The sequence below is a fragment of the Spea bombifrons genome, chromosome 8 (genome assembly GCF_027358695.1).
Source record: "Spea bombifrons isolate aSpeBom1 chromosome 8, aSpeBom1.2.pri, whole genome shotgun sequence".
Taxonomy (NCBI): Eukaryota; Metazoa; Chordata; class Amphibia; order Anura; family Pelobatidae; genus Spea; species Spea bombifrons.
Window position 1 is genome coordinate 12,639,858 of NC_071094.1, and position 24,872 is coordinate 12,664,729.

The 24,872-nt window shown below is 43.3% G+C and overlaps 1 protein-coding gene across 3 annotated transcripts; it reads left to right on the forward strand.

The window, feature by feature from the left end:
* The first annotated feature begins 11,909 nt into the window (after positions 1-11,909).
* Positions 11,910-19,833, forward strand: LOC128503374 (LON peptidase N-terminal domain and RING finger protein 2-like). Of its 3 annotated transcripts, XR_008355219.1 has the most exons (3): positions 15,622-15,751; positions 18,775-18,836; positions 19,646-19,833. XR_008355219.1 is itself a non-coding variant. In XM_053473444.1 (2 exons), the coding sequence occupies exons 1-2, from the start codon at positions 11,922-11,924 to the stop codon at positions 19,687-19,689; spliced, it is 351 nt and encodes a 116-aa protein (XP_053329419.1). In that variant the 5' UTR covers positions 11,910-11,921; the 3' UTR covers positions 19,690-19,833. The 3 variants fall into 3 exon arrangements, 1 of the variants encoding a protein (XP_053329419.1); XM_053473444.1 differs by lacking the exons at positions 15,622-15,751; positions 18,775-18,836 and adding an exon at positions 11,910-12,228; XR_008355218.1 differs by lacking the exon at positions 18,775-18,836.
* Positions 19,834-24,872: the final 5,039 nt, after the last annotated feature.

Here is a 24,872-nt window from a genome sequence, read left to right on the forward strand (position 1 = left end):
GTATATGTGTACGTGTGTATGGGCAGTGTATATGTGTACGTGTGTATGGGCAGTGTATATGTGTACGTGTGTATGGGCTGTATATTTGTGTACGTCTGTATGGGCAGTGTATATGTGTACGTCTGTATGGGCAGTGTATATGTGTGTGTATATAAGGAGTGTATTTGTCTTATAGTGTATACGTCTGTGTAACTATGTGCAAAGGCAGTGTATATTTATGGGGAGGCGTGTGTGTGTGTGAGCAGTTTATGTATGTTTGGGCAGGCGTGTATAAGGGTAGTGCATATGTGTGAGTACTGGGAAGTGTGTATGTGCAGGCAATTGCAGTGTATGTGTGTGTTTTTGTGGGCAGGCATGCGTAAGGGCAGTGCATATGTGTGTATGGATAGTGTATATGTGTGTATGGATAGTGTATATGTGTGTATGGATAGTGTATATGTGTGTATGGATAGTGTATATGTGTGTATGGATAGTGTATATGTGTGTATGAGCAGGCATGTCGTACTTAAAGGGAAGATTATGATTCCCTGTAACACATGTTTAACTCAGGGGCACCTAGGGTTAAATCCAGGCCTATTTCTGGTTAAAATGAGTATGTGTGTCACTGTATGTCACAGCATTCGGACACAATAGAATATTTCGGGGTGCTACTTGGTCTAGGGCATCACTAATACAAAGCACCACGAGTTAATCTAGGGGTAGGCAGAGTAAGTGAAGGATGTGTTTGCGTGTCTGGGTGTGATAGCGTATGTTTGTGGGTTTGTTATTGTGCACATCTGTTTTTATGGGTATGATAGTATGTTTCCAGGTGTGTTATGGTGGGCATGTGTCTAGGTATATTAGGGTAGGAATGTTTTGGGGTGTATTATTGTGTGCGTGTGTATGTTATTCAAGTGTTTAAGTGTGTGGATATGTTCCTGTGTGCATGACGTGTTAGGAGTCTTAGATGGTTCCTTCAATACATCACAGTAGTGTCTGTGTCCGTGTCCAGTGGGGTCCATCTGTGGTTGTAAGATTTTTCTGTTTCTGTGGGAATTTTCTCCCATTCATCCAGTAGAACGTTTTATGAGCTGTAGGTGATATACCTTTTTGGACAGCACTATGCTTCTAACTTTGTGGGAACGGTTTTGGGGAAGGTCCTTTTCTATTCCATCATGACTGTGCCCCAGTGTACAAAACAAGGTCCATAAAGGCATGGCTGCAAAAATTCCCCACAGAAACTCTCCAAAATCTTGTGGAAACCGTTCCCAGATGAGTGAAAGCCGTTATAGCGGCAAAGGGGGACCAACTTCATATTAATGTCTATGTATTTATAATGTGATGTCATAAAGTCCCTGTTGGTGAAATGGTCAGGTATACCCTACCAGAAAAAATGCTATCCCCCCCAGATTTTTAGGGGTTCCTACGCCCATGGTCAGGAGTACCAGTAAGTTTGGAGAGGGGGGCTAAATGGGGGGGACATAAGGCATTACTGTAGGCAGAGTGCTCTGATATGCTTTTTATCCCCCTTTATGCCACTCTGCCACCAGAAATGCCTTTTAACCCTCTATACACCACTCTGCCTCCTGAAATGCCTTATACCTCCCTATATGCCACTCTGCCCCATAATATGCCTTTTAACCCCCTAAATGCCCCCTAAATGCCAGAGTGGCATATAGGGGTCAAAAGGCCTATCATGGGGCACAGTGGCACATAGGGGGCCAAAAGGCATATCATGGGGCATAGTGGCATTTAGAGGATTAAAATGCATATCATGTGGCACAGTGGCATATATATGGGGCAGAGTAGCAAGCCTGGGGGCAGATCTGCATAACTGGGGGGCAGGTTGAAAAATAAAAGGAAATAAAAACAATTAGCATTTACTAGTAAAACTTTTTTCCTATAGGGTCATCTTATATTCAGGCTATTTCTTTTTTCCTAAATTAATATTCAGATTTTGGGGGGTCATATTATAATTAGGGTCGTCAGAAATTATCCTGGACAAGCTGAAAGGCTTTGCCACAGCATCCGGAAATGATTAAATGTTGTTTTTTTAAAAACTAATTTGGTAAAGATCCTTGGGTTGATGTATTAAGGCTCAGAAATGTAAGTTACCCTTCATAATGGTATAGTGGCCCTAAAGCTAATTCATACTAAGTCTGCTGTCACTGGAGTTCAGATGTAGATGTACAAAGTACTAGCTATTCCATCTTCTTAACATGTTGAGAAGATAGTGAGTAAGTATTTCTATAGGTGATCAGGTGATAAACACGCAATAGGTTGTAAGCTCCCTGCCAGTAAAATGTTGGTTAACTGGTATTTATAATAAGACCCAGTAACCAATGTTTATTGGGTTTAATTATCAGAATAGGGATTATAAGGGGCTTCACCTCCCTCTCCCACCATGGGAGAATTTCCTGTCCTGGTTGCCCAGAGTCCGCCAGCAAACCCGGCTCAACGAGACATATTGTGGATATATAGATATGATATACAACTGAATAAATGTGGACATGGAAGCTTTTTTACAATATTATTTAACATATTATGTCTGTTTCATTTTTCAGGTGATGGGAAGTCAGATGTCATGTAAGTACATTCTGAAGTAACTTTTTACTGTAATACACAAGACCCCATCATATTGTAGCTTCTGTTATTTAGGGCTGCAACAACTAATCGATAAAGTCGATAATGATCGTTAATGAAAATCGTTGCCAACGAAATTCATTATCGATTGAATCGATTTTTATCAATTATAAAATGAGGGTTTTTTCAGAGCAAATAATCCGTTATAATCCTTTTCATTCAATGACTCAGAGCAGTTACTACTTACCAGTCCCTCCCTGCAGTCACTCTGACAATTGGCCCCGCCCCTTCCCCTCCCAGTCCCTCCCTGCAATAACACTGTCGATTGGTCGCGCCCATTTCCTATAGCGTCCACATGGCTCAGACATTCATCTAACTGTGAGTATAACATTAATATGTGGTTATTATTATGGTTGATGGGGTGTTAAGGGGTTAATTTAGGGGCAGTTATGGTTGATGGGGTGTTGAGGGTTAATTTAGCGGCAGTTATGGTTAATGGTGTGTTTAGGGGCAGTTATGGTTAATGGGGTGTTGAGGGTTAATTTAGGGGCAGTTTTGGTTGATGGGGTGTTGAGGGTTAATTTAGGGACGTTATGGTTAATGGGGTGTTTAGGGTTAATTTAGGGGCAGTTATGGTTGATGGGGTGTTGAGGGTTAATTTAGGGGCAGTTATGGCTGATGGGGTGCTTAGGGTTAATTTGGGGCAGTAATGGTTAATGGGGTGTTTAGGATTCATTTAGGGGCAGTTATGGTTAATGGGGTGTTGATTGTTAATTTAGGGTCAGTTATGGTTGATGGGGTGTTGAGGGTTAATTTAGGGGCAGTTCTGGCTGATGGGGTGTTTAGGGTTAATTTAGGGGCAGTTATGGTTAATGGGATCTTCAAGGTAAACTTAGGGGCATCTATGGTTGATGGGGTCGTTAGGGTTAATTTAGGGGCAGTTATGGTTGATGGGTTCTTTTGGATTAATTTAATGCTTATGATGGAGGGTTAATTTAATTAATTTAATAAGGTTAACTCAATTTGCAGTTAGATGTAAAGGGCGGCAAACTAAGGGGAAACTAAATCCTGGGGGCAGTGAAGATTAACCCAGTACTTATTTATAAAAGTATTGTGTCAGTGTGATGTGAATGGGTCTGTGAATCTATGAGGGCACTATGGCATATCTGGGGGTATAATTCATACTGGGGTGTAAGGCATATCAGGGGGCACAGTGGCATATCTGGGGATATAAGTCATATAGGGTATATAAGGCATATGTGGGAGGCAGTGTGGCATATCTGGGGATATGTGGCATATCTAGAGGTATGTGACATCTGGGAGGTAGTGTGGCAAGCCTGGGCTCAGATGTGCATAACTGGGGGGGGGGCAGGTTGGGAAATAAAAACAAGAAATGCATTTTTATCAATGCCGTTTGTTTTTAACATCCAGTTTTTTTACATAAATGAAAAATGTACATTTATTTTTTTAATTGATTAATCCAAAAAAATAATTGGCCAACTAATCAGTTATGAAAATAATCATTAGTTGCAGCCCTACTGTTATTCAAACCCCAGACAGGGAACACATTGAGTTATTATGGATGGTCTGCAGATCACAGTAAAGTCATCGGTTTTCATTAAAAACGATAGGAGTTCTCAGCGTTTGTTTGTTTCCTTGGGCAGAATGAATATATGATGGCGTCTAATAGCAAGGTGGTTGATGAATGAAAAAAGAACCCAAAAATATCATATTCATGTTACTTATTGCTTTGTATTTTTAGTTGAAGAAGAGCCTGCAGTGACTGTGTGGTGAGTATTTAGAGGGAAGATCTCAGTCCACATGGTCTGTATATAAACACAGAGGCCAGTTATTACCGTATTTGCTCGATTATAAGACAACCCTGATTATAAGACGACCCCCCAAAATCTGAATATTAACTTAGGGAAAAAAAGAAAAAGCCTGAATATAAGATGACCCTAAAGGAAAAAAGTTTTACCAGTAAATGTTAATTCATGTAAACTATTTTTTTTTAATAAAAGCTATGATTGAGAAAACTATTTTTTTTTTGTTTTTATTTCTTGTATTTTCCAACCTGTCCCCCAGTTACGCACATCTGCCCCCAGGCTTGCCACACCAATATGGCACTGTGGCCCATGATATGCCTTTTAACCCTCTATATGCCACTGTGCCCCATGGTATGCCTTTTGACCCCCTATGTGCCACTCTGCCTCCAGAAATGCCTTATACCCCTATATCCCATTCTGGCATTTAGGGGGTTAAAATGCATATTATGGGGCAGAGTGGCATATAGGGAGGTATAAGGCATTCCAGGAGGCAGAGTGGCATTAAGGGAGTTAAAAGGCATTGTATAGAGCACTCTGCCTCCAGAAATGCCTTATACCCCTATATGCCACTCTGGCATCTAGGGGGTTAAAAGGCATATTATGGGGCAGAGTGGCATATAGGGAGGTATAAGGCATTTCAGGAGGCAGAGTGCACTATTAAATGCCCCCTTAACGCCACTCTGCCTCCTGAAATGCCTTATACCTCCCTATATGCCACTCTGCCCCATAATATGCCTTTTAACCCCCTAAGTGCCAGAGTGGCATATAGGGGTATAAGGCATTCCAGAAATGCCCTACACACACACACACACACACACACACACACACACTTACTTACCGGTGCTTCCAATTTCCTGCTGTATTGCCGAGGCAGCGGGTTGACATCTCATTCCGCGGCAGCCGGAAGGAGGTGGAGTTGGCAGCGGGGGTTTGTATGCGTCCGTCGCAAATACCTTCCCCGGTTGTCAGAGATCAGAGTTCCCCGCACCGGTGCGGGGAACTCTGATCTCTGACAGTCGGGGAAGGTATTTGCGACAGACGCATACAAACCCCCGCATTTGCTCTGAAAAAAACCTCGTCTTATAATCGAGCAAATACGGTAATTCTCTCTATGGATATAGCTTCTCGAAAAAGCCTCTCTTTATTTTTACACGTCTGATAGAGAGGAAGAACAACAATAAGTAAAGGTAAAGCAATTAATGGGAGAGGGAGAATATAGTTTAAGAACAGGAGAGAAGTAACCAGGGATGGAATATGTGTAGAGAGGGCGAGATATCGGGAATGTGAAACACGTGGGAGAGAACGCAGGAAAGGAGGGAGTAGAGAAGTAAGTAATGAACTCATGCTTTATTTCTTATTTCAGCAAACAGGGAAATACCCAGAAGAGGTAAACATTTTTTCACGTATAGTAACATATTCTTATATATACACAGAAGCTGGATACATTTTCATTATTCTGCGTTATTTCTATTGATAAACTGACCTTTATTTGCCCCCACAACCTCATGGCACCCTGCCCTATGGGTGCAGGCTTTATCAATATGTAATGTCCTAGTGCAAGGCCACTAACCCTTAATCTAACCGATAAAGGGGCTCCATGCATTTTTTTAATTTATTACATTAAACATACATTTTGGAAAGTATTCTTTTTTTTCTTCATTTTCTTCTTAAAGAAGCCCATTAGGACATATCAGTACGTCCTGACTTGCTGATCTTGGGAGATCACGCAGTCGTTAGAAGCCAGCTTTGTTGGCTCCCTGCAGCCCAATCGTGTTTAACAGCGCTCACTGTGAGACCTGGTACACCGTCGTACAAGGATTGCCTGAAATAAATAAATAAAAACCAACATTTTTAAAAAGAACCTTAGTCCTAACACTATACGTATTACAGTATATAGTATACAAAATCACTAGCCCCAAGCCCTAAACTATGTAATATAGGGTAATATGTAAAGCATGGATGCGGCTCTCTTAAACAAAGAACTATGTATGTGGGGACCATAATCAGAAAATGCTGGTGAATATAAATTGTGTCATTGTTCACCTGAGGCACCAACAGTACAGAAGGAACTTATATATATGATTTCACCCTCACAGTTATTTTCTGCGATCCAGGCGCATCCCCTCTTCGACGAGCCTCGGATGTGGAACCCCCTCTGCTGCTAGCGTTGTCAGGATCCTTGATCCGCATACCTCTTTTTGAGTTCACATAATAATAATAAAACACACAGGAGACCGAAATTTAGTGGGAAAGTGTATGGCCACAGCGCTTTATTAGTTTGTTTAAGAAAACAGTATTCAAATGTTAATATGCGTCAAACGCTGCTTGGTGCTATCTCTGTCAAGCAATACACCTTGTAAAAACAGTAAACGTTTAGTCATAAGACCGCCTTAAAATATTCATAAAACATATGGCAACAAGCCACTGTAACCAATGCCGACATTACTCCCGCCTGCCGTAAGCCTACATTGGCAGACAGACTGGCATAAATCACATTACGTTATCAAAGGGACCCTGCCCTAGGGAAAACAATACAACTTGCTGAGGCGTACCTCCACCTCACTATTGACGAACCGTCTCCAAAACATTAATTAACAGGAACCACACAAACAAAAACCGCCTATCAAAATACATCAAGATGACCGAAACAACAGGGAGGGAGGGACGCGCCAGGAACAAGGGGAGGGCGTCCAGTTTATATATTTATATATATATATATATATATATATATATATATGTACCGCACCTTTCTGTTGCCCATTCCCTGCCTCCACTACACCACATGGTTTCTAAGGATAGGCTGTTCACTTTAGCTTGCCCCGGTCATGCAGTTCGTTTTGGCCTCTGGGGCTTTCTAGATCAGAAGGGTTCAGCATTGTTGCAGGCAGAGGCGTATATAGGGTATGGCAGCCATGGCACGTGCCATGGGCGCCATCTCAAGGGGGGCGCCGGTGAGCGGCTTTTAAATGCCGCTCACCGGCATTTTTTTTTTTTTTTTTTTTTGATGCGGAGGAGAGAGAGGGGCGCCTAGCAACCGCTCGGCGCCCCTCATTCTCCTCCACGAGCCCTCTACCCCCGTCCCGGTGCCGGCATTTCATGCAGAGCGCCGCAATATGCCGGCATTTTGCGGCGCTCTGCATGAAATGCCGGCACCAGCGAGCGGCTTTTAAACACTGATGCGGAGGAGAGAGTATATGCCACTCTGTCCCATGATATGCCTTTTAATCCCCTATATGGCAGAGTGGCATATAGGGGGTTAGAAGGCATATCATGGGACAGAGTGGCATATAGGGGGTATAAGGCATTTCTGGAGGCAGAGTGGCATATAGGGGGTTAGAAGGCATATCAGGGGGCAGAGTGGCAAGCCTGGGGGCAGAGGTGCATAACTCGGGGGTAGGTTGTCAAATGAAAGGAAATAAAAACCAAACATGTCTCAATCATAGCTTTTATTAAATATGGAAAAAAAATAGTCTACATGAATTAATAAAGAAATAAAAGTTTCTTACCAGAATATCGTGAAGAATAATGTGATCAGTGTTTTGTTCCACTGAATAAAATGGAACTCTTTCATCTAAAATGTTCGCAGTAGTAAATGTTTTGATCCCATTCTGTGTAATGTATTTCATTTATTAGGGCCTTTTAACACTTTTGCTTTCTGGCATTTTAATACAAATAATGAGATAAAAAGAATGGCACATAGTGTGACTCGGGTGTGTATAAGGGGTGCGTGTGGGTATAAGAGCTTCACCGTGAGATAAACTATATGGGGCTGCTCTCCAAATTTTTCCAGGGCTGCTTTTCAGTCCCAGTCCGGCCCTGGAGAGAGAGGGGCGCCTAGCAACCGCTCGGCGCCCCTCGTTCTCCCCCGCACCAAAAAAAAGAAGACAGCGTTTAATAGCCGCTCGCTGGTGCCCGCTGCTTCACTGCTGGTCGCCGAAATATGACGTCATATTACGGCGCTCAGCAGTGAAGCAGCGGGCACCAGCGAGCGGTTCAGGAAGACAGAAGTATCGTCCTCCCGTCGCTGGACTTCAAGGTGAGAGGGGGGGAGAGGGAGTTAAAAAGTGATGAGGAAGGGAGGGAGGGAGTTAAAAAGTGATGAGGAAGGGAGGGAGTTAAAAAGTGATGAGGAAGGGAGGGAGGGAGTTAAAAAGTGATGAGGAAGGGAGGGAGTTAAAAAGTGATGAGGGAGGGAGGGAGTTAAAAAGTGATGAGGGAGGGAGGGAGTTAAAAAGTGATGAGGGAGGGAGGGAGTTAAAAAGTGATGAGGAAGGGAGGGAGGGAGGGAGTTAAAAAGTGATGAGGAAGGGAGGGAGGGAGGGAGTTAAAAAGTGATGAGGAAGGGAGGGAGGGAGGGAGTTAAAAAGTGATGAGGAAGGGAGGGAGGGAGGGAGTTAAAAAGTGATGAGCAAGGGAGGGAGGGAGGGAGTTAAAAAGTGATGAGCAAGGGAGGGAGGGAGGGAGTTAAAAAGTGATGAGCAAGGGAGGGAGGGAGGGAGTTAAAAAGTGATGAGGAAGGGAGGGAGGGAGGGAGTTAAAAAGTGATGAGGAAGGGAGGGAGGGAGGGAGTTAAAAAGTAATGAGGAAGGGAGGGAGGGAGGGAGTTAAAAAGTGATGAGCAAGGGAGGGAGGGAGGGAGTTAAAAAGTGATGAGCAAGGGAGGGAGGGAGGGAGTTAAAAAGTGATGAGCAAGGGAGGGAGTTAAAAAGTGATGAGCAAGGGAGGGAGGGAGTTAAAAAGTGATGAGCAAGGGAGGGAGGGAGGGAGTTAAAAAGTGATGAGCAAGGGAGGGAGGGAGGGAGTTAAAAAGTGATGAGGAAGGGAGGGAGGGAGTTAAAAAGTGATGAGGAAGGAAAGGAAGGGAGGGAGTTAAAAAGTGATGAGGAAGGGAGGGAGTTAAAAAGTGATGAGGAAGGGAGGGAGGGAGGGAGGGAGTTAAAAAGTGATGAAGGGAGGGAGGGAGTTAAAAAGTGATGAGGAAGGGAGAGAGGGAGGGAGTTAAAAAGTGATGAGGAAGGGAGGGAGGGAGTTAAAAAGTGATGAGGGAGGGAGTTAAAAAGTGATGAGGAAGGGAGGGAGGGAGGGAGTTAAAAAGTGATGAGGAAGGGAGGGAGGGAGGGAGTTAAAAAGTGATGAGGAAGGGAGGGAGGGAGTTAAAAAGTGATGAGGAAGGGAGGGAGGGAGTTAAAAAGTGATGAGGAAGGGAGGGAGGGAGGGAGTTAAAAAGTGATGAGGGAGGGAGGGAGGGAGTTAAAAAGTGATGAGGAAGGGAGGGAGGGAGGGAGTTAAAAAGTGATGAGGAAGGGAGGGAGGGAGGGAGTTAAAAAGTGATGAGGGAGGGAGGGAGTTAAAAAGTGATGAGGAAGGGAGGGAGTTAAAAAGTGATGAGGAAGGGAGGGAGGGAGGGAGTTAAAAAGTGATGAGGAAGGGAGGGAGGGAGGGAGTTAAAAAGTGATGAGGAAGGGAGGGAGGGAGGGAGTTAAAAAGTGATGAGGAAGGGAGGGAGGGAGGGAGGGAGGGAGTTAAAAAGTGATGAGGAAGGGAGGGAGGGAGGGAGTTAAAAAGTGATGAGGGAGGGAGGGAGGGAGTTAAAAAGTGATGAGGAAGGGAGGGAGGGAGTTAAAAAGTGATGAGGGAGGGAGGGAGTTAAAAAGTGATGAGGAAGGGAGGGAGGGAGGGAGTTAAAAAGTGATGAGGAAGGGAGGGAGGGAGGGAGTTAAAAAGTGATGAGGAAGGGAGGGAGGGAGGGAGGGAGTTAAAAAGTGATGAGGAAGGGAGGGAGGGAGGGAGGGAGTTAAAAAGTGATGAGGAAGGGAGGGAGGGAGTTAAAAAGTGATGAGGAAGGGAGGGAGTTAAAAAGTGATGAGGAAGGGAGGGAGGGAGGGAGTTAAAAAGTGATGAGGAAGGGAGGGAGGGAGGGAGTTAAAAAGTGATGAGGAAGGGAGGGAGGGAGGGAGTTAAAAAGTGATGAGGAAGGGAGGGAGAGAGGGAGTTAAAAAGTGATGAGGGAGGGAGGGAGGGAGGGAGTTAAAAAGTGATGAGGGAGGGAGGGAGGGAGGGAGTTAAAAAGTGATGAGGGAGGGAGGGAGGGAGTTAAAAAGTGATGAGGGAGGGAGGGAGGGAGTTAAAAAGTGATGAGGGAGGGAGGGAGTTAAAAAGTGATGAGGGAGGGAGGGAGTTAAAAAGTGATGAGGAAGGGAGGGAGGGAGTTAAAAAGTGATGAGGGAGGGAGAGGGGGTAGATATAAGTAAAGAGTGTGCCTTAATGTGTGGATGCATTGAGTGAATGAGAGAGAGCATGAGTTAATATGTGAATGTATTGTCTGAATGAGGGAGAGCATGAGTTAATGTGTGGATGAGTTGCCTGAATGAGGGAGAGCATGAGTTAATGTGTGGATGAGTTGCCTGAATGAGGGAGAGCATGAGTTAATGTGTGGATGAGTTGCCTGAATGAGGGAGAGCATGAGTTAATGTGTGGATGCATTGAGTGAATGAGGGAGAGCATGAGTTAATGTGTGGATGAGTTGTCTGAATTAAAGTGTGAATTAGTGAGTGACTGTAAAAGTGTTTGTGTATCATAGATGTATAATTGTGGAAGGGCAAAGATGGCACTAGCAGGAGGTTTGAGCCTTGGGGACCAAGATGGCACAGGCAGGGTGTATATGGGACAAAGATGGCACTGGCCGGACTGTTTGGGGACAAAGTTGACTTGTGCTGGGCTGTTTGGGGACAAAGATTGCAAATCTTATGTGTGTTATCTGGGTGCTAGTCGGGTTCTATGTGGGCAGTGTGGACGCCAGGGCTGGCTTTGGGGTGTGCAACCTGTAATCTATGCCTGTAATTTAGGGGGTTTTAAATATACCTTTAATGCCCTGTTTTTATGTGAATTCCAATTGATCTTTACCTGCAAAGATGGGTTTTTGTGTTATTCTGTAGATCTATATCTGCTATGCTATGTTTCCATACATTATTTTTGTGTACTTGGAAATACAGGGTTAATATGTCTTATTCAGTTGATCTATACCTGCGATGCTACGTTTCATATATTATTATTGTATACCTGCAAATACAGGATTTGTATGTCTGATTCTGTTTATTTGATATATACCTTCAGTGCTGAGATCAGCAGTGTGTGTTTTTTCAGTGGTATGATTTAATGGTGGAAATTATTAATGCCCCCCCAGTTTGACTGTGGTATCTTGTGTGCCCCTTTAAATATTGTTTCTAGAGTCGCCACTGTTCCCTACACACATGTTAACAGCCTGCGCCTGCGCCTGCGCCTGCGCCTGCCCCCCTCCTCATCGCAGCCCTTATGAAACCAACAACATGGGCTGTTTCACAACAAGGGAGGGCAGCCCAGAGACAGCCAATGGGAGGCCACCCCTGCCGGTCACGTGAGCACACACTTTATGTAATGTTGCCGCACATGTTATGTCAGGGGCTCTTTGTGCTTCTTCTTCTTCCCACTTTGTCTCCGCCGGAGTCCGGATCCGCTGCGTGCCAAGCGGGGTGGAGTGTTACCCTCCTGTGACCCATGGATGTCTTTAACTGCCCCTCCTGCCAGCAGGCCCTCTGGGACCCTGTAACTGTAAGATGCGGCCACTCTTTCTGCAAAAGGTGCTTGCGGGGGCCAGCAGTGGACAGGTGCCACATTTGCAAGCAGAAGCTGAAGCCCAGGGGTGCCCAGGAGCTGAAATGTAACACCCTTTTATGCAACTTGCTGGAGAAGTGCCTGCAGAGCGAAACCAGACTGAACAGGGTGAGAAGCGACCTGCGCGATTTGCTCTCACTCCAGGACCACGAAGAGGCAGCAAAAGTGGCCTCCAGAGGAGTTGCGATGGGTGAGTTTCTGTAGGAGGTCCCATGGGGGGCATTTAAATGTCTATATGTGATCCTCATGATGATATAAGAGTAGATCATATATCACATTATATATGATCATTGCTATTATATACCGGGATTAACTCATCCATAGCCAGCGCATATTGAGTTTCTGTAATATTGTGGACAGCGATCATTATCAATGCGTTTCTGTATTTTAATGGCCTGTTGTATGATTATTATTATTATTTATTGTTGTATATAGCGCCATCATAAATACGCTGGTGGCAGCGTGTTAGGTGCCTGCCGCCGTCGCACTGTTACGTGTCTATGTAGGATGCCATCCTGAGAATGGAACGTAAAAACCTTTTTTGTTACTTAAAATATTTGTACTGGTGGTTGATCTGTGCCTTCCTACCATTAGACTGGGCTTAGAGGGTCTTTCAGGTGTTGAAATGTCTGCCCAGAGCCCAGCAATGCATTAAAGTGCAGAACCTTCTTAGATGGAGAGGGGGAATGACGGAAGTAGAGGCGCATGTCCAAGACTGGACTCATCTCTGATAGCCTCAGGTCAGTTGAACCATCAGACGTGACATCAGTGCCAGTTAGGCATACCTTGGAGATCTTCTTTAGTCAGCTGACTGCAACTATTTAGGTATTAACCCTTTAATAGCACGTCAAGAAGATTCTTTGGAGTGATTTGCCAAATTGTAAGACTTGTCATTTTTTTTAAAGATGCGCTTAACTGAGTCACCTGCATTCAAGCAGGGATATCATCCATAACATACTGGTATCAAAAGCACCAAGTAGGGGTCTTATGTATGATCACAGCAGTGTAGAATAGGACAGAGTCAGTTCCAGACCGTGTGATCTGGAGATTTTACTCCTTCATCCAGAGACGCAGATATTTGGGCAACAAACCACGGACTCCGGGTCAAACCTTAAGAGTTCCCAGCTAGGCTCTTACAAGAATTATGGGGCTCGTTCATTCTTTGGTGCAAAATTGGACGTTTGGGTGAGAGAGGGAACGTTCCTTGTCTCTCACCCTGCTCTGCGGACGCTGACATATTTAGATTTACGAATGTTTGCCATGTTAGGTTTTTTTTATGTTCTGTCCAATAGCAGATTATCTAAAATCATAGCTACCTGTGGAGTAGGAGGAACGTAAACCAGTTCTGGGTGGATCGGGGAGCACCTGTGAACGCTGTGTGTCTGCTTATGACAGCTTGACAAAGGCCCTGTTTGGCCGAAACGTTGCTTTTGTTTGTTTTCGCTTAATAAAGTGTCCTAGAGACTGGAAGTTGTTTGGAGTGCTGGGATTCCTTTTCTTTGTTTGAATGCTTATGACACGGTTTGAGTAATAAGCAGCATTTAACGATAAGTAATTAGCGAGATCTTTAACCTGAGTGCTGTTGGTAGCTACTGAATACTTCAATGTAGTCTGGTGACACTTTCCCGAACATCCAAGAGGGAGTCACTGGGTTCTGTCTATGAGACACATATAGTGCTACATGTAGTATGGGCGATCAGACCTACTTCCACATTTCTGGGTGACAGATGGTGCCCTTCTGTGGCACCTGGACCAAGAGCCGGAGCTAGGCCCTTTTGCACCCGAGGCAACGATGAAAAATTGCACCCCCCAGCTATTTTTTTTTTACAGAGGTTGTTTAATTTACACTGCCCTTACACACACCTGTCCATAAACACACAAACACACATACACGTTGCCTTTACACACACCTGTTCATTATCACGCATATACGCATACACTGCCCTTATACACAACTGCCCATAAACACACATATATGCATACACTGCCCTTACACACGACTGCCCATAAACACACACATACACTGCCCTTACACGCGACTGCCCTCACACACACACACCTGCCCATTAATATGTATATACACATACACCAGCTTACAAACATACAAATACCTACACTTCCCTTACACACGCACACACACCAGCTTACAAACACACACCTGCCCTTTAACACGTGTATACACATACACTGCCCTCACACTCCCCTACATTTACACACACACATATACACACACACATATACACACACACCAGCTTACAAACACAGAAATACCTACACTGCCCATACACACACACACGCTGCCCATACACACACACACACTGCCTATTCACACAGACACACACATGCTGCCCATACACACACATGCTGCCCATACACACACACGCTACCCATACACACACACACACTGCCCACACACACTGCTCATACACACACACACACTGCTCATACACACACACACATATTGCCCATACACATACACACACACTGCCCATACACACACACCAGGTTACAAACACAAACACATACACAGCACTTACACACACACCAGCTTACAAACACACACATATACACAGCCCTCACACACACACACCAGCTTACAAACACACATCTATACACAGCCCTTTCTCCCATCTATTACTTTTCTCATCTTCCATCATCTTCTATCTTCCATCCTGTGGTGGGAGCTCGAGGTCTGTCACTCCAGGCCTCTGCTTGACATCATATCCCGGAGCTCTGCATCATTTGCCGTCGCATAGTGGTTAGGGAGAACGGAAGACGAGGTCTGAATAGGGAGCGTGAGGTCTGTCAAATGTTGGGCCGGTTTGAGGGGGATTGTGATATCCCCAACCAGCCCTGCTCATCGGACACCTCCACCCCAGACCAGTGCTGATGATGCCTGGGTGCGCACTGCCCACGGGGGCGCCTGATGAGCAGGGCTGGATGGGGAGAGCACAATCGTGCAGTCCCCTGAAGACCGGCACAGGGGAGGGGGCCTTTCCGGTCGCCCTCTCCCAAATAGAAATGCTACTGTCCGTGATCTCCCCAAGCAGACCTGCAGCTTCTGATCGGGCAGCTGTGCGCCCCCTCGCAGGTGCGCCCAAGGCGAGTGGCTCACTCGCCTCACCCTTGCTACAGCCCTGCCTGGACCAGGAGAATGCCAGCTGTCACTCCAGAAAATATGGTGTCCTCCAATGAAAGTAGGTCCCAATGTAATGTAAGAAAATACCCGCAATGTATAAGTAGGTTGGACCCCCACCCACTAGGGGCCACAAAAAAACCCCTTCATGCCTGGTCATACACAGAAGAACTCTACATTGGCATTGAGAACCGTAGCCATAATGGACTACATACATTGGGAATTCAACAATTCTATTGCCATAGCAACAATTAATAATAATTTATTATCATTCAAGAATTATTTCAAAACTGTATGTATATTTAGTTACAAAAGTATATTGAGTAGAGTACGTTGAATATCAACACATGTAACATTCAATGTAATTATGTTGTAGGCGCAACATATTAAACACTGGCTAAATTTTCCTCCATTTAGCTGCTTGAAGATCTCGGTTTTCCAGGGGCCTTCATCTCCTGAAGAGCTGTTAGACGAGGTCTCTCATTACTTGAAGTCGTCCAGTCCAGACGCCGCTACCCTCATAGCTCCTCTAAAAGCTGCATCCGTTGATTCATGTGGCACAATAGCGAATGTGAAGGTAACGTTAAGTTTTGGTATGATTGGGATATAGCCATTGAAATACTGCAGGTTTACCTTACCAGGAGACATACGAAAATCACAAACAGTAGGAACCAAATTCATAACTTACCTCTGGCTCAGGGGGCATAAGATTGAAATGTTGAAATGTTGAAATGTTGAGATACATCTGATGTCATCAATACAATGTGAGCCAGGAGAAAGAGTCAGAGCAAGCTATAGGTAAAGGGCCATATTTTAAATTTAGTTTCAGAGGGTATGCAGAGCTAGTGGAGGGACTGGCACAGTGGGGCAGCTAATGATGGGACAGGGACTAATACTCACCGTACCCTTGTCTTTAGACAACGTCACATATTATATGACTCCACTTATTGTACCTCCCCTTTTATTATACTGTAAAGCGTAACATAGATGCACAAACACGTAGTAAAAAATAAATATGCGTACATATACATTGTACTGTGAAAAAGTATTTCCACTCTTTCCCATTTTTTCTGGCTTTTGCACATTTGTCACATTGAAATGTTTCAGATCATCAAACTAATTTTAATATTAAATAAAGTCAACTTCAGTAAAACACAAAATGCAGTTTTCAAATGAAGATTTTATGTATGGGAGGAAAATAAGCTATCCTACTCAACCTGGCACTATGTGAAAAAGTAATTGCCCCCTTACTTATTGAATCAATTAATTAACCAAATTTAAATGATAATTGGGTTTAATTTCACTAGACACCCCCAGACATGATAACTCCCAGCCCTGCTGAATCTAAATATCAATTAAATAGAAAGTTTTTTGCAAAGTGATGTAGACTTAAAGATCTCAGAAAGCAGCACATGATGCCACGATCTGAAGAAACTCAAGAGCAAAGAAGAAACAAAGTCATTGACATCTATCAGTCTGGAAATCATCCAAAGCAATTTCTAAGGCTCTGGGACTCCAGCAAAGCACTGTGAGAGCCATTATCTACAAATGGAGAAAACGAACAAAAAGAACACAAACTCTTGTCTGACATTTGCCAAAATACATCTTGATGATCCTCAAGACTTTTGGGATAATATTCTGTGGACTGATGAGTCTAAAGTGGAATTTTTTGGAAAGACATGCTTCCTGGTAAATCTGAAGTAAATCTTAACACAGCATTCCATAACATCATACCAACAGTCTAACACGGTGGTGGTGGTGGTAGTGTGGTGGCCTGGGACTGCTTTGCTGTTTCAGGACCTGGGCGACTTCCCATAATTGATGACGCCTGAAGGAGAATGTCCAGTCATCAGTTTGTGACCTAAAGCACAAGCGCAGTTGGTTATGCAGCAGGACCATGATCCGAAGCACATAAGCAAGTCCACCTCTTAATGGCTCAAAATAAACAAAATGAAGGTTCGGTGCTACCAAGTCAAAGTCCTGACTTAAATCCGTAGGTAATGCTCGAAAACCTTCCAATGTGGCTGAATTAAGCCAAGAAGAGTCACCAATATTAATAATAATATTGCTATTTATTGCAAATGTTTGATTGCAGTTTTTGCGCAAAGGATGGCAACCAGTAATGGCATTATTTTTTCACATGAGTAAAAAAGGTTTTGATGAACTCTTTACCTTCAATAAATAAAATAATGATTTAAAATCTGCATTTTGTGTTTATAAATTGTTTTATATTAACATGTAAATATGACAAGAAAGGAGAAATTGAAGAAATTAGGTAAATACCGTATTTTCTCTAGTTTTTTCAGAGTAAATGGTCTGAAAAATATCCCTCGTCTTATATTCGTTATAATCAAACCTCAAATAGAGATCTGACTACAAGACTAAGATCCATATTCCCCGCAGCGCTGCAGGGGACTTGAATCCTTCTCTCCGGCAGCCAGTGGCATCTATGACAGAGCGCAGGCATCACATGACCTTCCAGTGCTCCGCCAAAGAAGCCGTGGCACTTTTTATTAACAGAGCAATTCTCTCTTCTGCATGTGCTCTGGCAGCTCTTATAACATGCTTTTCTTCTTTCTGCCTAATCTTATAGATCTGTCTGCCTTCCTAACTTTGCTTTTCTTTGTATTTACTAAATGCTTCTTGTTTTTTACTATTCTGGCCACTTCTGCGGAGTATCACAGTGTTTTCTTTAAATTTTGCTCTTACTGACCAGCCTAATAAAACTTTATGTTACCTTCAATAATTGAACTTTTAAATAATCTCATTCCTCCTGTACTCCATTAAATGGCACCAAGTAACTTTTTTACACATTTTCTCATTTTAGAAAATTCAGCAAGGGTGTGGGGTCATTAGGGTGACCAAATTTGCCTTGTTTTCCAGGACACATATAATTTTTACATATTGCTGACCAAACCTGCTGTATGGGGCATCATTTTATCTGTGCTGGCGGCATCAATACACAAGGGGGCAGCTGGGGCCATTACTTAAATCAATACTAAAAGGAGGGGCTGGCTGGGGGCAAAAACACAAAAGGGGGGTCAATGACAAAGAATTGTGGGAAAAAAACATTGTTTTTATTGTTGTAGCTTAGCCCATCCAGATGTGTGACAGAGCCTGTCCAGGTGTGTGTGTGTTTGGGTGTTAGTTTGGCAGAGCCTTTCCTGTGTTTGGGTGTCGATGTGGAAGAGGCTTTCCTGGTGTGTGTGTGTCAGTGCGGCAGAGCCTGTCCTGGTGTGTGTGTGTTTGGGTGTCAATGTCCTGGTGTGTGTGTTTGGGTGTTGGTGTGGCAGAGCCTGTCCTGGTGTGTGTGTGTGTCAGTGTGGCACAGCCTGTCCTGGTGTGTGTGTTTGGGTGTCGATGTGCCAGAGCCTGTCCTGGTGTATATGTCTGGGTGTTGGTGTGGCAGAGCCTGTCCTGGTGTGTTTGTCGGTGTGGCAGAACATGTCCTGGTGTGTGTGTTTTTGGGTGTCAATGTGGCAGAGCCCATCCTGATGTTTGGTTGTTGATGTGGCAGAGCCTGTCCTGGTGTGTGTGTTTGGTCATCTGTTTCCTGGCACTGTAGAAATAAATTTAACTATTTAATTTTTACCATTTCAGAGATAAAGCACCCTCCTTTGTAGATCACTTCAAAGGACAAACCTTTCCAGGCCCAAAAATCAGTGAGAGGAGAAGTAAAGTTATTGTGTTATTTACTCTATTTCAATCTGCATATTTTATTAAAATTGATTAGTGACTTCAGGCACCCTGTGTATGATGACTTTTTTAGTGTACTGATGTACTCCCAATCCCATCACATTAGATTATATCCTATATTATCTGCCTAGCACTGATGTCATCTTATCCAGTACACATGGATGCTGAGGAGTTAAGCTTCTGTCTATTGATTTTATTTCTATAAAAAAGGCCCACCAAAATCCTCAGCACCAGGCCCATGATGATCTTAATCCAGCCCTGCCAATAACTAATACATAAAGATTTTTGTATATTGTATATTTTTCATTTTTTAGAGTCAATTACCAGCCCCTGGCAAGTATGTCTTAATGGGAAATAAGATTAAAGCGATTAAAGGGAAATGCTCTGAAAAATACCCCTTGTTTTATAATCCAACCTCAAATAAGAGTAAGATCCAGATCCCTGCAGGGCTACAGGGGACCTGGATCCTTGTCTCTGTCAGCTGGTGGACGTCTGCGCAATGTGCCGGGACTCCTATGACGGAGCGGCAACGTGACATAATATTTGGGTCAACATAGAAGTAAAGTCATGCAGTAAGAAAAAAAATTATATAGCTGTATTATTCCAAAAGAAAATGAAGCCTTTAGTCAGTTGATACACTTTATTACGCTAAAATAGAAATACATATAAAGTAACAAAAGCTTTTAAGACCTCACTTGTCACTTATTTTGTGTGATTTATATTTATATGAATTTCTGATGTTAAGTATTTCTTTTTCTTTCTAAATATCTTACAGGGAGGAAAGAAGAAAAAAGACAAGCATTAGAAGAACAAAAGTGATACAATGTTGCTGGAACATGCATTTAACAAACCTCCATTATACTTATTAATGCGCTTCTGCATGTGTGTTTGTAAATGGTCTGCAATGTATATACTGATCTTTACTTAAAGGTCATGGGTTTTCAGAATAAAACCTTAAACAAACTTGTTGAAGTATTCCAATATCTTATGAAATATACCGAGTACCTGTATATAGACTCTATACAATCGTCTACAGCCTAGGGCTGAATATTGAGCAGACTGAGGGATCTATCAGGAAATAACACGGGGGCTCAATATAGAAAACAGAGGGGGGGTATTAAAGAAACATTTACATAAATAAAGGCGTTTCACAATGTATCAGAGGGAAGTTCGTGAAATCAAGGAGCTGAAACCACAACTCTCCTGACAAGCCTTCTGTTGGTGAATAACTACAAACAGCAGACTAAGGTAGCAGGGACTTAGGTAGCAAGCTCAAGGCAAGGACCTCCAAGGTAGTATTTTCTGAAATATTACCTGTACCACGTGCCACACCAGAGAGGCAGCGGGAGATTAGGGAGTTAAACAAGTGGCTCAGAAGCTGGTGTAGGAAGGAGGGGTTTGGGTTCATGGAGAACTGGGCCGACTTCTCTGTCGGATACAGGCTCTACAGTAGGGACGGGCTGCACCTCAATGGGGAGGGTGCAGCTGTACTCGGGGAGAAGATGGCCAGAAGGGTGGAGGAGTGTTTAAACTAGGGAAAGGGGGGGAGGGAAACTACAATATAGAAGGGGAAGATAGTATAGATAGAGAGCTGGGGCATATAAATGTACCTGGGGGTGGAGCGGAGGGAGGGGTTAGAATAGTTAATAGGGATAGGCTTGATAGGAGAAAAAACCATACACCTCTAAATTGTATGCTTACTAATGCCAGAAGTCTGACCAATAAAACTGGCGAACTGGAGTTAATAATGTCTGCAGAAAATTATGACATAGTGGGTATAACAGAGACATGGTTGGATGATAGCTATGACTGGGCGGTTAACATACAGGGTTATAGTCTATTCAGGAAGGATCGAAAAAAACGAAAAGGGGGAGGAGTTTGCCTTTATGTAAAGTCCAGCCTAAAGGCCACACTGCGGGAGAATATATGTGAGGGAAATGATGATGTGGAGTCATTATGGGTAGAAATATATGGAAAGAAAAATAATAAAATACTGATCGGGGTTTGCTATAAGCCACCAAATATAATTGAAGCAGCAGAAGATCAATTATTAAAGCAAATAAACAAGGCAGCAAATCACAATGAGGTGGTTATTATGGGGGACTTTAACTATCCCGACATAAACTGGGAAACCGAGACCTGTGAATCTCATAAAGGAAACCGCTTTCTGACTATAAGTAAAGATAATTATCTGTCCCAAATGGTACAGGACCCAACCAGAGGGGGCGCTCTACTGGACTTAATATTAACCAACAGACCTGACAGAGTAACTAATGTGCAGGTCAGAGGGCACCTAGGAAATAGTGATCACAATATAATACATTATAACTTGTCGTTCAATAAGGGAACTCTTAGAGGAGCCACAAGAACTATGAACTTTAGGAAGGCAAAGTTTGATCAACTAAGAGAAGCCCTTAACACTGTAAATTGGGAAAATGTCCTCAAAAACAAAAGCACAGATACTAAATGGGAGATTTTTCAAAATATCTTAAATTCTCACTGTGAAAAGTACATACCGTATGGGAATAAAAGTGTCAGGAGCAAGAGAAAACCAATGTGGATAAATAAAAATGTAAAGGTGGCAATAAATGGCAAAAAAGGCATTTAAGCTACTAAAACAGGAAGGCAGTGAGGAAGCACTAAGAAGCTATCGGGAAAAAAATAAAATATGTAAAAATCAGATAAAAGCAGCAAAAGTGGTGACAGAAAGACTCATTGCCAAAGAGAGTAAAACAAACCCCAAAATGTTCTTTAACTATATAAATAGTAAAAAGGTTAAAAATGAAAGCGTCGGCCCCTTAAAAAGTAATGAGGGAGACGTTATAGACGGGGATCAGGAAAAAGCGAATCTATTAAATATATTCTTCTCTGCTGTATTCACAGAGGAAAATGAAATGCCAGGTAATATACAGCAGGATGAGATAAATGCCCCAGTACATGTCGCCTGTCTAACCCAGGAAGAAGTGCAGTGCCGCCTAAAAAAAATCAAAATAGGTCCAGATGGCATTCACCCCCGCGTTCTAAGGGAGTTAAGTAATGTAATAGACAGACCCCTATTTCTAATATTCAAGGACTCTATAGTGACCGGGTCTGTTCCCCAGGACTGGCGCATTGCAAATGTTGTGCCAATATTCAAAAAGGGGACAAAAAGTGACCCGGGGAATTATAGGCCTGTTAGTTTAACTTCTGTTGTATGTAAACTGTTTGAGGGTTTCCTAAGAGATGCTATTTTGGAGTATCTCAATGAAAATAAATGTATGACTCCATATCAGCATGGGTTTACAAGGGATCGGTCCTGTCAAACTAACCTGATCAGCTTTTATGAGGAGGTGAGCTCAAGACTGGATCGGGGAGAATCGCTGGATGTCGTATATCTTGATTTTTCCAAAGCATTTGATACGGTGCCACATAAAAGGCTGGTACATAAAATGAGAATGCTTGGGCTGGGGGAGAACGTGTGTATGTGGGTAAGTAACTGGCTCAGTGATAGGAAACAGAGGGTGGTTATTAATGGTACATACTCTGAGTGGGTGACTGTTACTAGTGGGGTACCACAGGGGTCAGTTTTGGGTCCTATTCTTTTTAATATATTTATTAATGACCTTGTAGAGGGATTGTATAGTAAAGTATCAATCTTTGCAGACGATACTAAGCTCTGTAGCGTGGTTAACACAATAGAGGACAGTGCACGATTACAAATGGATCTGCATAGGTTGGAGGCTTGGGCTGGGATGTGGCAGATGAGGTTCAACACGGATAAATGTAAGGTTATGCTAATGCAGGCTGGGAATATGTATTAAATGGGAAAACACTGGGGACGACTGACATGGAAAAGGACTTAGGAGTCTTGGTTAACAGTAAATTTACCTGTAGTGACCAGTGTCGGGCAGCTGCTGCTAAGGCAAATAAAATCATGGGGTGCATCAAAAGGGGCATGGATGCCCATGACAAGGAAATAATTCTACCATTGTACAAGTCACTAGTCAGACCACACATGGAATACTGTGTACAGTACTGGGCACCAGTGTACAAGAAAGATATAGCGGAACTGGAGAGGGTTCAAAGACGGGCAACCAGAGTAATAAGGGGAATGGAAGGACTGCAGTACCCAGAAAGATTATCAGAATTAGGGTTATTTAGTTTGGAGAAAAGACGGCTTAGGGGGGACTTAATAACTATGTATAAATATATAAGGGGGCAGTACAGAGATCACTCCCAGGACCTATTTATACCCAGGACTGTATCTATAACAAGGGGACATCCTCTACGGCTGGAGGAAAGAAGGTTTCTACACCAGCACAGACGGGAGTTCTTTACAGTAAGAGCGGTGAGACTATGGAACTCTCTGCCAGAGGAAGTGGTAATGGTAAACTCAATAAAAGAGTTTAAAAGGAGCCTGGACGTGTTTCTTGAAAGCAATAATATCACAAGTTATGGATAGTAGATTAATAGGGACAGAACGTTGATCCAGGGATTTATTCTGATTGCCATATTTGGAGTCGGGAAGGAATTTCCCCCCTGGTATGGGGCAATTGGCATCTGCTTCATAAGGGTTTTTTGCCTTCCTCTGGATCAACACGGTAGGGACACAATATGTATATAGGTTGAACTTGATGGACTTTGGTCTTTTTTCAACCTTATGAACTATGTTACTATGTTACTATGTAAAGTGGAGGACTGCATTGGGATGCGGGTTCTGCGGGACCCACCAAAAAACTCGGGTGGTCTTTTGGGCGCTGCGGGCGGTCAGACACTGTACCTGCGGGTCTCAGTAATCCTGCGCACTCCCGCAAGGCTGCCTTCGCGTTGCTCCCTCACAACATCTATTCTCTTGTTCCACAAAAGGAAGCCAGCGGAGTCACGTGATTTTACGCCATGTCACATGACTCTGCTCAGCTCCTGGGTGGAACAAGAGAAGAGATGCTGTAAGGGAGCAACATGAAGGCAGCCTTGCGGGACTGCACAGAAAATCTGCAGTACAGGTAAGGGGGTGGGTGTGATTGACCACATATGTTGCGGGAGCGGGCGGAATCGGACACATATGTTGCGGGAGCGGGTGGGATTGGACACATATGTTGCGGGAGCGGGCAGGAGTGGAACGCGCACATTGTGGAAGCGGGCGGTAATGGTCACAAAATCAGCGGGAGCGGGATTAAAAAAAACTAAAGGACCTGACTCTAAACAGGTCTTGACTGAGGATGACCAACTGGCTCTGGCACTTGAAGGCCACCAAATAACATTTGTGCAGAGATCAGCAGGATATGTGTGGCTGCGAGTAACGTTATTACAGTTTTGGAGTGTACGGTCGCCTGTATCCATCGGGCAGTCACACAATAGTGGGATATGGCGGTATGGGTAATTTGCTATCCCCGCCCATTGTTTATATTACCATTCATTGAAGCAGTTCCCCACCTTTGTGTATAGATTATTTTTTGGGGTTGCCAACTTGCTCTCAGGTCCAGGAAACCTTTTATATTTTAAATCTGCATATTTTTAGGTATAATCATCACGCAGAAGGAAACATAACAAACCTGATGTACAATTGTTGAGTAAAGATACCACAACAATTAAATTATTGGAAAATGGAATATTATTGGAAAATTATTATTATAATGGAAATTATTGAAATATTTTTTATATTATTTTGAAAACTGCCAAATTTTGTTCCAGGAGGAATATAGAGACTTTATTGCATATCCGAGGACTTTTCAGGCAAAGTTTTTGGGGTAATTCTATCTCTTAGATCGGCAGCAGATGTTTATTCCAGGGACTTTGTTGACATTAAAGACGTAAAGCTCAGGTACAGGTAATTTTTTGCAGCTAACAAATTGCAACTGGATAACCCGGGCTTGTTAGGGAGTCATTGTTGGTCCTTGTGATCACCAAATAAATAGCACTGTGGGTTGTAGTTTTGAAAGCAACTTCCGATACAACGATGGGCGAGAGGGGCAGTAAAAGCTACTGTCCTTCCACATGTTATTTTATTTTCCAGCAGACCCTAC

Excerpts from the sequence above, each read along its gene's own strand:
- LOC128503374 (XM_053473444.1), top strand. The coding sequence starts at position 11,922 with ATGGATGTCTTTAACTGCCCCTCCTGCCAGCAGGCCCTCTGGGACCCT. Across the intron at positions 12,229-19,645 it reads CTCCAGAGGAGTTGCGATGG|GGAGGAAAGAAGAAAAAAGA; the intron begins GTGAGTTTCTGT and ends AATATCTTACAG.